General features: G+C 45.3%; 1 protein-coding gene across 1 annotated transcript in view; it reads right to left on the bottom strand.

Moving 5' to 3' along the window:
* MAP6 (microtubule associated protein 6) overlaps positions 1–11492 on the bottom strand; it is an 88608-nt gene extending 77116 nt beyond the window's left edge. Inside the window, exon 1 of the mRNA XM_065883073.1 lies at positions 10582–11492. Within this exon, the coding sequence (XP_065739145.1) occupies positions 10582–11492 (911 nt within the window). The remainder of the gene's footprint in view (positions 1–10581) is intronic.
* Positions 11493–13564: the final 2072 nt, after the last annotated feature.

Genomic DNA, 13564 nt, shown 5'->3' with positions numbered 1-13564 from the left:
TTAGAAGCTGGTGCATTCCTTGGTGCATGTCAAAGCCAACAATGGCTGGCCACGTCTTTATCACACTGCATCACTGTGACACTGCCTCTTTCTCTTATAAGGGTCCCTGCGATTACAATGGGCCCATCTGGATAATCCAGGATACTCATCCCACCTCAAGAGCCTTAACTTAATGACATCTGCAAAGTCCCTTTTGCTTTGTAACATAACATATTCACAGGTTCCAGGAATTAGGATGTGGACATTCTGGGGTGGGGGAAGGGCACCATGATTCTGTCTACCACATCCTACCAGGAGATAGTCCACTTTATGAATATACCACAGTGTATTTCTCCTATTGTGGATGGACATTTGGGTTGATTTTACTTTTTAGCTATTACTAATAAAGCTGCTACACATTCTTGTACAAGGCTTCTGCACTCATTTTTGCTAGGTATATACTCAAGAGTGCAATTGCTGGGTCATAGAGTAAACATATGTTTAACTTGAATAGATAATGCTGAAGAGTTTTATAAGGTGACTGTAGCAATTTACACCCTTTACCAGCAGTGTGGGTTTCTATTTTCATTTTCTATTGAACACCTCCATGTAGTCTTTCTAAAGACACCTCAAATTCAACTTATCCAAAACTCTGCTATCTAGCTCAGTGAATGATTGTTTCCCCAGACATCCAAAGCATCTAAAGGAAACATCCTAGACTCTTCCCTCTCCCTTTCTGCCGACTTTCAATTAGCCTTATGTTATTCTGTACCATCAGTGCTTGTTTACATCCTTTCGTGGCTGGAGGTCTTCATCATCTCTCACCTAGACCACAGCTTCCTTTCTGGATTCCATGCTCCCAGTCTAATCCCCTCCGATCCATCCTTCCCACTGCTGCCAAAGTCACCTTTGCTAAAATCCAAAACCTAATCCTCCTTCTTCATTTGCTCATAGGATAAAGGAGCTGGCCCAGCCTACCTACCTGGTCCACCTCTCGCCATTCTATCCTCATCCAATGAGACCTCTAAGTTCTACCTGCTCAGAACTGCTGACAATTTCTCTTCTGTACTTTTACTCAGACTGATTCCTTCCCCATGTAATGCCCATTCATCTTTGAAGATTCAGCCTACCAGTCCCTTCTCTACTGAACCCTTTCCCTGATAACCCTCAAATCAAGTAGACTTAACTTCTCTCTCCTCTGCGCCCCACCAAACCCTGCATAGACTTTTTGTTAGGGCACCTGTAACTTTTCAGCTCACCTGTCTCTGCCTAATAAACATAAGTCTTCCAAGAGCAAGGACTACTTTGTCTTCCTAGGAATTAGCCAGATATAGAGCAGACACTAATCAATATTCAGTGGATTGAAAATGGTTTGAGACAATACATGTTAATATGACGTGGAGGAAGTGCCCTGTGTAGAGAAAGATTAGTTAGACAAAGTCTGTGCCTTCAACAGTTTTAAAACCTAAAGACAGAGAAGAGGTCTTGTGGGTCCTCAGCTCTAACAGGGAAGTAACAGTACCACTTCTGCAGAGCTACTATAAAGATTACAGGCGAAAATGCGTCTAAAGTTTCTAGCAGCCTGCCAGGCATATAGGAGGCACTTGATTAACTACTACTATTGTTTCTAATGGTGAAAACTAGCATCTTTAGTGAACATCGAGAGAATTTTTAGTTTGCTGGTCGCAGTCCATTTGCAGTTTTCTTCATTTGGCGGAGAATTAGAAGCTCACCTGTCTAGATGTCTACAACTGACCTAATTTGAAAAGCCAAAGCTGCATTGATTACAGAGATGGCTCTTTAATCCTAGTGGACATTGTTGGATTATTTTAGCTTTATATCCTGGACACAGTGATTCTTTGTGATTATAGATTTAGAACTATCACTGGCTTGACTTTTTTTGAAAGTTCATAGATGTATTAGATGCCATTTTTTTCTAGGACAGCAACCAAGGATTAATTGTGCGTATCTTATCTCCTCTCCTCTTTGTGGGTTAGTTTCAGTAACATTATATCTAACTGCTCAAGGTCAACCAATGATCTAGAAAAATGCTTTGCACACAGTAATTCCTCAGTAAAAATTTCCAGGGCAGCATAAGGCTTTGCTGAGTTAGGTACCCAATGTGGTTTCCATGATTAGTCTCTCTCCTGCTTTTCTTCCCTCCCTTCTGATCACTCTTGTCTTTTTCACGGTTATCCCTTCTGCTGTCAGTACCCCAAATACATGTATCCCTCAGGGCTCCATTCTCTGATGGCTAATTTTCTCTACTTCCTCTCTAGGGATGATTTCACCTCCTCCCATGGCTTTAATAATATCCACAGGGCTTCCCTGGTGGCGCAGTGGTTGAGAATCTGCCTGCTAATGCAGGGGACACGGGTTCGAGCCCTGGTCTGGGAGGAACCCACATGACGCGGAGCAACTAGGCCCGTGAGCCACAACTACTGAGCCTGCGCGTCTGGAGCCTGTGCTCCGCAACAAGAGAGGCCGCGATAGTGAGAGGCCCGCACACCGCGATGAAGAGTGGCTCCCGCTTGCCACAACTAGAGAAAGCCCTCGCACAGAAACGAAGACCCAACACAGCAAAAATAAATTAATTAATTAATAAACTCCTATCCCCAACATCTTCTTAAAAAAAAAAATAATAATAATAATAATATCCACAGGATGTTTCAAATCACAGCCCGGATCTCTCTCTACACTTCAGATCCATTTACTCAGCTGCCCCTTGAAATTTCTTGTCAGATATCTCATAGACAACTCAAATTCTAGATACTAAAATTAAGCTCAACTTCCACTCCTGACTTTCTTCTCCTCTACATTCATCATAGAATTCTAAATAAAAGTCTGTTGCTTTTTTTTTTTAATATCTTTATTGGGGTATAATTGCTTTACAACGTTGTGTTAGTTTCTGCTGTACGACAAAGTGAATCGGCTATATGTATACATATATCCCCATACCCCCACCCTCTTGAGCCTCCCTCCCACCCTCCCTATCCCATCCCTCTGTTCCAATGACTAGGACCACTACCAGTTAGTTACCCAAACCAGAAAAGAGTTACCCTGGATTTACCCTCTTCCTTGCATCTCAATTGGTCATTACGATCTGTTTTTCAGTAACTGTATGTACTATGTTATAAATCTCCAGTCCCACAGCCTCAGTTCAGGCTTTATCATTGTCCCTGGATTATTCCAATAGGCTCGTTATTGAAAGGCCACTCTTTCTCTAACCTCCCCTGGTCACCGGTCAGTGGGACATTAATAAAATTTAAATCATATTAAACTATCATGTAGTTCCTCTACCTAGATTCCTTCAGTGACTCATTTCTTTAAAAAAAAAAAAAATCCAAACTCCTCAGCCAGGGATATAAAACTGTTCCTAACATGACCTATGCCTACCTCTCAGAGCATAAAAGGTAAAGGAATAGTAAAAATAAGAGCAAAACTTACTGAAAAGGGAGATGATCGACAAAACCAAAATTTGATTCTTTGAAAAGACTAAGCAAACCTCAACAAGACAATTATGAAAAAAAGAGACAAGGCACCAATTAATATTAAGTATGAAAGGGGATGTAACTGCAGAGAAGTAGAGATGATTTTAAAATCCACAAGACAGTGCTATGGTGACTCTTACGTCAATAAATTTAAAAATTAAAAAAAATTATAACATTTCCTAGAAAAATATAAATTACTAAAATTGGCTCAAGAAGAAATACAAAAGCTGAATAAATGAATAACTATTAAAGACATCAAACTGGTAGTTAAAAACTAGTCTATTCATGAAAAAAACACCAGGTACAGAGAGCTTTACAGGAGACTCTTATCAGATATTTGAGGAGGAGTACTTGTTATAAGAATTGTTCCAAATAACTGAAAAAGAGAAAAATCTAACTATCTAACTTTATAGACATAACCATGATTCCAATACTGTACCTGACTGATATAAAAAAGGAAAAAATTTTAGATTAATTTCACTTATGAATATATATGCAAACATTTCAAATAAAAAGTAGCAAAAGAATTCAGCACCATAAACTATATTTTTAAGTAAGATTTACCCTAGGAATGGAAAGATGGTTCAGTATCAGAAAAATCTATTAGCAGATTAAAAATAAAAACCATAAGACTTTCTCAGTTGATGTCAAAAAAAATCATTTAATAAAATTCAATACCAATTAATAAGAACGTGCTGTATAAAAAAATAAACTGGAATTCAAAAAAAATTCAATACCAATCCATATTTTTAGAAATCCCTAGTAAACTAGTATAAAGGCAAGTTTCTTAACCTGATATGATGCTATATTATAATGACAGAGCAATAATAACAGAGCAATCCTCATACTTAATGATGAAACTTAAGAAGCATTCCCATGTCTCAAGACAAAGAAGCCTATTATCAAAACTATATGGAGGGACTTCGCTGGTGGTGCAGTGGTTAAGAATCTGCCTGCCAATGCAGGGGACACGAGTGCGAGCCCTGGTCCGGGAAGATCCCACATGCCGCGGAGCAACAAAGGTCGTGCAGGAAATGCAAATCAACACAAAGAGGTAGTGAGCCTGTGCTCTAGAGCCCGCGAGCCACAACTGCTGAGCCTGCGTGCCACAACTACTGAACTAGAGCCCGTGCTCTGTAACAAGAGAAGCCACCACAATGAGAAGCCCACGCACCCCAATGAAGAGTAGCCCCCACTCCCAGCAACTAGAGAAAGCCCATGCAGCAACGAAGACCCAATGCAGCCAAAAAGAAAGAAAGAAAGAAAGAAAAAGCATTAAAAAAAAAATACTATATGGATATCCTCACCAGTGTAGCAATATACATACACACAAAAATATATGAATATCAGAATGAAGACAATAAACTGGTATTTGCTAAAAGTATACATTATCTCCACAGTCCAAGAGAATCTACAAACAAATTTAGAGTGTGGTAACATTGTTGAATACAATAAAGACATATAAAAATTAATACATATGAGCAATAACAAATTAGAAAACGTAATAAGATATATGCTTGAAAATAGGAAAACTAATTTTAAATAGCTCAGAAAAAAAAGATGATAGTATGGCATTAGCTCAGATTAATGGAATAGAACAGAGATCTCAGAAATATATTCAAGCATATGCGACCCTTATGTGATAGAAGAGGTATCAGTGGGGATATTAATGGGGAAAAGTTGAACTGTTAAAAAGGGTATTGGGGGCTTCCCTGGTGGTGCACTGGTTGAGAGTCCGCCTGCTGATGCAGGGGACACGGGTTCGTGCCCCGGTCCAGGAAGATCCCACATGCGGCAGAGCGGCTGGGCCCATGAGCCACGGCCGCTGAGCCTGCGCGTCTGGAGCCTGTGTTCCGCAACGGGAGAGGCCACAGCAGTGAGAGGTCCGCGTACCGCAAAAAAAAAAAAAAAAAAAGGGTATTGGGATAAATGACTTTCCATATGGGAAAAAGGAAAATCAGTTCCCTGCCTCATTCCATACATAAAGTTAAATCCAATTATATCATTAGAGGCTTAAATATAGAAAAATAAAACTTAAAAACTATTGTGTGTGTGTGTATGTGATTTTTGTGGAGAAAATTACAAAATGTAAGTGAAGGACAAAAAGACAAATAAATGGCAAGCAATACCACGTTCGTATATGGGAAAACTCAATACCTTAAAGATAGCAAATCTTCCCAAGCGGTGTTTTCACAAGCAAGTCTGAAGTTAACCTGCATAAAAATTACCTAGAGTGCTTCTTAAAATACAGATTCTTAGGCTCCATTTTAAAAGTACTGAGTCAGCACGTCTGAGGATGAGGCCCGGGAATCTGCATTTTAGAAAGCTCTCCAGATGATTTTTTTGTGTACTAAATTTTGAGAACCTCCGTCTTAAGGGAAGAGGTCATAACCTGAATTGCACATGAGAATTACCTGGCGCAGTTTGAAAAGATTCACATGCGCCGGCTATACCCCAGACCAATTAAATCAGAATCTCTGGGCAAGGCAGCTATGTAACAGCATTTTTTTTTTTTTTTTTTTTTTTTTTTGCGGGACGCGGGCCTCTCACTGGCTTGGCCTCTCCCGTTGCGGAGCACAGGCTCCGGACGCGCAGGCTCAGCGGCCATGGCTCACGGGCCCAGCCGCTCCGCGGCATGTGGGATCTTCCTGGACCGGGGCACGAACCCATGTCCCCTGCACCGGCAGACGGACTCTCAACCACTGCGCCACCAGGGAAGCCCTGTAACAGCATTTTTAAAGTTCTCCAGTGATTCCATTGTACAGCCAAGGTTGGGGACCACTGCCCTGGGTGAAGGTGCACCTAGAGTCAGGTCTGTAAGGTTTGCTGCCCTTCCCCATTTGAACATTTCCTTCTAGTGCTAACCGAGTAGGAATCCCCCTTTACTTTGATTAAGGAAAACACAATTTCTTCACATAGGGTTATCACTTTTTGGTATCTCCAGTATCCTGTCTGATACATTGCAGGGGCTTGGTGGTCATTTTCCAAAATTAATTCAGCTAAATGAAACTGAATGAAATGAATCGATATGTAGGTGAATAAATTTTTCATCTAACTTTAAAACTTTCACTGGATTCAACAAATCTATATGATAGCTGGGCACAATGTTACACTGTGAGAGATACAGAGATGAACAAAATACAGCCCCCTTCCCTTCAAGTGTTCCTATCTGGTAGGGGAGGCAGACAGAGACAAAAGTATCTTACAATCAAGCAGACAATGAGAAGTGTACAGAATACGAAAGGGGAATAAGAGAAAAATTAGTCCTGCATGGCAGGACCTGGAAGGCGTTGTTGAAGACTAGTATCTGAGATTGGCCTTGAAGTATTGCTGGGATTTAGTTAGGAAGATCCTAGGGAAACGGGGCAGTTGCCCTGCAGGCACAGGGCAATTCTGTATAGCATAAGCCAAGTCAGATGGGCCTTTCTCTAACCTTTATGGAAGACTGCAGGGTAGATAGGAAAGGCTCTTTTTCTTTCTGATTTCCTTGTTACCGCTCTCATTTTTCAAGTACTATTTTGCCTCTGGTTTATTAATTCTACCTCCTGGTGCCCCAGCTGATTTCTTCCAGGAAAAGTTGCTCATTAGCATTTCTATGGGGAGCACCTGCTACCCCATCTATCACTCTTAACCGATGGCTGGGGCAATGGGGTTGGCTGAGAGAGGAATTTTAATCCCCTCCTATGACTCATCTATTTCCTAACTGAGAATGCTAGGTCTAAAGTCACAAATAGCTGCGCAGTAAAATCCATCCTTAACATTAAAAATAACAAAGACATGTTTCTCAATTTTATAATGTCATTTATGTCATATGAATGTATTGAAAATCAACTTCATGATTGAGAATAATTCTAAAGATACCTCAGATACCGCTTGAATGCAAAAAGTCTCAGGCTAGTGTGGATAGGTTATGAATTAAATGAACTGTTGAACAGGGAAGGTTTCTCAAAACCATAGCGTCAAAGGACATTTGATGTTATCTACTGATTGTATATTGCAGGAGGACACCAAATAGCATGTATATGACTCTGGATGCTGAATATATATTTTATATTATGTACCAATATATCAAGCTGATGGATTGTATATCCTTTCTCTATTTAAGCAAACTGCTCACACTGATGTTACATGACAGATGTCACTTGTAAAGCCCATGAGATGAACCAGTCACCATGGTGTAAACCACCATGATTTATGTAGAGTGGCAGTAGAAAAGGATTTGTCAAATTATCAGTGAAATGTAGCCCAGCTTGGCTTCTAAGGTGATGTAAGGCTCATCTACAGAAGACATGGAACGTACTTAAATTCAGGAGCTATTTAGAATCCTAGCAAGGAAAAGGATGTGAGAGAATAGCGGGGAAGAAATAATCAATGTTCCAGATAAGCCTATAATTTCCAGGCATTTTTTTCTTTATTGTACACTTAATTAATTGATTATCTTATTTCTTCATATCTACTTTCACCCAAAGTGCATTTCCCTATTATTAGTTAATTTTTCTTCTGGAACAAAAAATAATGTTAAATTTCACATCAAATTTGTCAAGTACTTAAATTGTCCATTAAAGAAATTGATGTTTCTTAGCAATACTCATTCTCTTAATGCTTCAAAACCCTTCTGATGATACAGCAAAATGGAACTGCTGATCCCAAAGTCATATGCATAATTAAATTTTACAGAAGACTCAAATTAGAAAAAAATGTTTTTTGAGGTACACAGAGATTTTTCTTGACAGGTTGATGAAATTCTGATAGCTATGAAAAATAATCATTCTTACCAGCTGCAAGAGCATAGCCTGCCCCTATTCAATCAAATCACTTGCAGGATGTGTGTAATTCTAACTGTAAAGCATGACATGCTTACTGCACAGTTAAGGTGTTGTTTGGGAGGAAAGAGGCTACACAGAACAAAGGTACAGCCCAAAATATTTGGAGTGAGTTGTGTCTGAAGGGTGGTTTACGCCCTGACTGAACCATCATTTATGAACAAAGCAAGTCCTACCAGCCTGGAAACATAAACTGAGTAGGATCATCAAATGAGATTTGAGAATCTGGATCTCTCTTGATTGGCACTGACTGTATTGAGGTGAGGAGAGGTAGATTCTGTCTGGTAGGTGGTAAGGTTCCACCTGCCGCAGGGTGGTAGACTGTGAGTAGGATGATGAAGAGACCAGTCCAGAAATCTGTGATGTTAGGCCAACCTTAGGGTTCTTAGAGAACAAAGGTAGGGCCTTGTAAACAACAAAGCCATGACAGAGTCATAAAATTGTATCCTGGCTTTGTTTTTTTATTCCCCTTGCTTATTCGTTTCCTTTCTTTTCTTTTTGATTCTCCTTGGTAACAGCATAAAGATTTTGTGAAAATTCCACCTTCTCATAGCTAGAACCAAGGAAAAGGATCCATGTCCTTGCCTGACCCAGAGCTTTAAAAGGAAGTGGTGTATTCCTGGGGGACCAGTGTGGTCATGATAACAAGACACCAAGAGACAAATGCCAGGTGGGAGGTGGAATTCAGGAAGAAGGAATAGGGGCCAATTGATTCACTGCCCCGTTTCATTGGGAAATGCTTTCCAGAGGTAATACCTGAGTGGGGGGCAGATTTTGCCTTAACAAGAGAGGATGTCTATCAATGCTATTCTTCCTCAGCATAAGAGGGAGTGTTTGTCATATCTAATGGAGAAGGACATCAGTCTGATGAGGCTATATATACGGTCCTGGCAAAAGACACTAACTCTGCAGTCCTCCTGTCCACACCCTCCTGCAGGAAGGAGGCAACTGGCTGTGGCATTGATGAAGGACCCCATAAGCCACATTTTGAACACCTCTAGCTCAATTACTCATCGTGTACATCTTCTTCCCCAGAGATCCCAAACCCAATGCCACATATTCAGAGTCAACAGTGATCTGCTAGCTAATTGTTTCCATTTGAAACATAAGGGCAGGACTGAAAGCTTAGCATTCAGAAATACTTATTAAATGAATGAAGGGTGAGAAAGCAGACTGGAAGGACTGAGGCTGCAGCAGAGGGAGAATTCTAGAAAAAGAGAGAGGGAGAAAGAGAATGAATGAATAAATATGCTCTTGTTGAAGGCATTCATTTAAAGGGAATTTAAATGTGCTGAAGAGGGGGTTCTTGGTGGTAACAGAATGAGAACCACATTTGGCAAACATGAAAGGAAAGGAGACGCATCAATAGGGGAGAAGGCTGGAAGTGTCTGGGAAGTGGAAATCAAAGTAATGAGGCATCACGTAGAAGGCTGGAATGGAACCAAGATGTACTAATTACCTACCACGTGCCAGGCATAATTCTCCTCCTGAATCATCTCATTTAATCTTCAAAATGTCTAGCATAGTGCTTAGCATATAGTAGGTGCTCAAAAATATGTTGAGTATTTAATATTAAATCAATACATGAGCAAACAATCTAAGAGAAGAATCTATTATCCATCACGTCTTACAGATAAGAACCCTAGGCCAAGAAATGTTAAGAAACTTGCCCAGTGAGTCACAGCTAGAGGTTTAAGGAATCTGCTTTCAGCATAAGTGGCTGAAAGAGGAGGGTGCTCTATAAGGGACCGGCAGGGAATCTAGAAAAGGGTGTGGTGCTTGGTGGTCTCCCAGGGATTGAGACAGAGGGGGTAAGAATGAAGGGCCAAGTGAACCGAGCTACGGAGGAGGGGAAGGGGGAGAGATCACTCTTCTTTGGGGAGGATTGGCCATGCTGGAAGGCACGGAGGCCCTTGGGTGGCAGCTGAGCCAGCAAGGGGCAGCATCCAGGCTAATGCAGCCAGTGAGTTGGGTGGGGCAGAATGGAAGCACAGCCAGTGAAGAAACTGCAAAGGTCTCTGTTGGGCAGGCAGGGACTCGGGCTGGGGCAGAGATGGGGAAAAGATGGCTGAAGTGGTTAAGTGAAAGACTTTGGCAAGATGAGATGGATAATACTAACAGCTTTCACAAAAGAAAGAGCCAAAGAGCAGTCGGCCAGGGCTGGGGAGGGGAGGGGGTGTGTTCTGGGCTGGAGGGGGAGGCTGACAGGGAGGCCTGCGACGCAGAGAATCTGTGGGAAAGGGTAAGGATGACCAGCCCCACGGCCTGAGCTACGGGCTGCGTCTCACCTGTAAGAGCTGCTCACCGCACTCGCCACCTCCTCGCGGATTTGCCTGTTGAGGGCGTCGGCCGCCGCACGCCCCTTGCCCCCCTCGGGGCCCGTGGCCTGGACCTGGGCCTGGGCTGCGGGCAGCAGCGCTTGCTCGTGCCCCAGCCCCTCGGCGCGACGCACCATCCAGGCGGGCCCAGGCTTCTTGCGTGTGTCGCGCTCTTCCTCACTGGTCGCCCTTCCAGCCGCAAGGCCACCTGCTCCTCCAGGGGCCGCCTCCTGCTCCTGGGCCTCGGCGGCGGCCTGCACCGGCCAGCGCTCCTGGCTCTGCGGCCGGCGCTGAGGCGCCCCGAGCACAGGCGCCGCCGCCTGGGAGGAGGTGGGGATATGCATTGGCTTGGGAATCCACGGGTGGTCTCCGCGTCGCGGCAGCGGCCAGGCGCGGAAGTCCTTCTGGTACTGGGTCTCGCGCTCAAAGGGCGCGTCCGAAGGCTGGTACTCGCTGCGCGGCCGGCAGCTCGGCTCCGGCCGCTGCACCTTCCAGGCGCGGTAGTCCTGCCGCATCACCGAGTCCGCGGGGCCCGCGCTGGAGGTGGAGCCGGAGCCAGAGCCCGGTCCCGGGCCGCTCCGGCCAGAGGTGGCCCCAACCTCGCGTTCGCCGCTAGGCCCCGGCGCCGGCCCTGTTGCCCGGGCAACCACATCCCCTTCGCCTTGGGCTGGCTGCGTTTCTATGGCGACCGCGCGCGCCGAGGGGGGCGCGGGCGCCTGCTGTGCAGGCTGCGCCGGCTGCTGGTGCGGCGGCTGGGCGCCCGGGTGCTCGGTGGCCTCCGAGTACTTGGTGAAAACCAGCGGCACGGCGATGTCTGCCTTGTCCAGCTGGTTCCAGAAGCGGGCGATGCAGCAGGCGCGCGTGATGCACGGCCACGCCATAGTGCTCGCCTCAGAGCTAGTCCTCCCTCTTCTTGCTCGATTCTAAAGCAAGTCCCTAATCTTCCTCAGCCCCCCGGCCCTCGTCCGGCCAATCTGGTTCTCACCGTGTTTTCCTTGGTGGCCTGAGCTACCGCCCCCTCCTACCTCAGAGAGCACCCGGGAAGGTTGGGTGGGCAGAGCTATCACTGAGAAAGTCCGTAAAGTCCCTCGATGCCCGGCTGTAAACGCCTCCGGGAGCCGCCGCACAGGTCTCGGGAGCGCGGTCTGCTGTGGGCTGCGCAGCGTGAGACACCGCGTCCCGGGTCCCCAGGCGAGGGCGTCTGGGACGCGCCCCTCCCTGCGGCTGCTGCGGCGCTCAGACCCCTGCCAAGCAAGGCAACGCGAGGCGAGGTGACTGCAGGCTTAAGCCATGGCGCAGAGGAAGGACCGGGCAGTGTGGCCGCAGGGGCCGCGGACAAAGCTCTATCTTCTCCTTCCCGCCGGCGTCCAGTCGCAGTCGGCCACCTAGCAGGGCTCAGAGGAGATCACCTCTCGAGGAGACCGAGCATTGCTGCCGCCACCAATGCTCCCAATGATGCTGCAGCCGCCGCCGCCGCCGCTGCTGTCTCTGCTGCGGGGAAGCGGCCCCACCCTTTTCTGCCGGTCAGTAGAGGGGGGGAAAAATCCAGGAAAGATGCTGAGAGATAGCGCGATGCAGAAAAAAAAAATCACCTGCTGTCGTCAGCGCGCGCTGCTGGGAACTCGCCCTCTCTCTTTTCCCTCCTCCCTCTGATCTGGCAGCTCCTCCCTCTTCAGTTCCTAGGCAACAACAGAATCTGGGGCCTAGGTAGGTTCAAGTACCAGGCTCCTTATGACTTGCTGTCCTTACACTGGTTGCTTCCCAACTGGGAGCCTCAGGCTCCTCTTCTGTGAAATAGGGTCAAACATGTGGGAAGGGTGGGGGGGATTCAGTTTAAAAATACGGAGGAAACCCCTAGTGAAATGTCTGTCCCAGAATATAGGTTTTTTAAAAAGGAAGTTCCTGTTATTGGCCAAAGTCTCTGGCCTGGATTTGAACCCTTTGGCTGGCTTCTGATCCAAGCACTTGTCAGTCTTATCCACAGACCTTGCTCACATGTGGGAAGAGGAACCTGCAGACTGATGGTACCTTAGCTGTTCCCTTCCTAGGGGACCCTTGGGGGAAGGGATGTCTTACAGCTTCCCAAGAACCATCCAATCCCTGTTCAGCCCAGGGGCCACACTGGAGGGGAGAGAGTGAGAAGTAAATTCTTGAAAGGGGCCTAAGTGGGGAGGTCACGGAGGGTGGGAAACAGCGAGATCGTGTCCTGGGAAAGGGTAGGCCTGACATGCAGTGGCTTTCTGCCGTATTCCTGACCCCTAGCCTTTGCTTTTCTTCTACCTGGGAGGCAGAAAAATTTTGGGGTCAGATGTTCCTGCTTTGGCTCTGATACTTCCTACCTGTGTCACTTGGAAAAGTTGGGTCATCCCTGAACTTCAGTCTCCTCACCTATAGAATGGAGGAAATAATAGCTACCTCAAAGTGGTTTTGTGAAGATAGCTAAGGACTCAGAGCAGAAGCTATGAGTCAAATCAGATCCCAGAGGATTCAAATCCTGGCTTTTGCATGCCTTAGCTCATGGCCATGGGCACATCACTGCAACTTTCTGACCTTTAGTTTCATCTTTGAATGGGGGTGCCAGCTCTAAACTCACAAGGTTGTTCTGAGAATTAAAATGAGATAATCACTAAAAGTGCTTACCACAATATCTGGAATATACTAATGGCTCAATAAATGGTAGCTATTAGTACTCACAGGACCCACCCTGGGAAACCCATAGGTGGAGCTTCCCAAGCAGGCCAGGCACTTGGACACCTTTTCCAGGAAGACCTCTTGTTCTTCTGAGTATCTCCTTTTGGTATCTCCTTGCACTGTTTTCCACTCCCTACCCCTAGCTACATTCACTGGCCTACAGCTCTGTTTCTCTCCAATACAGACAGAGTTTTCAGCCTCAGTTAAGCTGGGGGCATTGGTATTTATGGGGGGAAAAGTCATTTATGTGTTTAGATTGGGA

The sequence above is a fragment of the Phocoena phocoena genome, chromosome 8, assembly GCF_963924675.1.
Source record: "Phocoena phocoena chromosome 8, mPhoPho1.1, whole genome shotgun sequence".
Lineage (NCBI taxonomy): Eukaryota > Metazoa > Chordata > Mammalia > Artiodactyla > Phocoenidae > Phocoena > Phocoena phocoena.
This window is presented reverse-complemented; position numbering and strand designations above follow the sequence as displayed.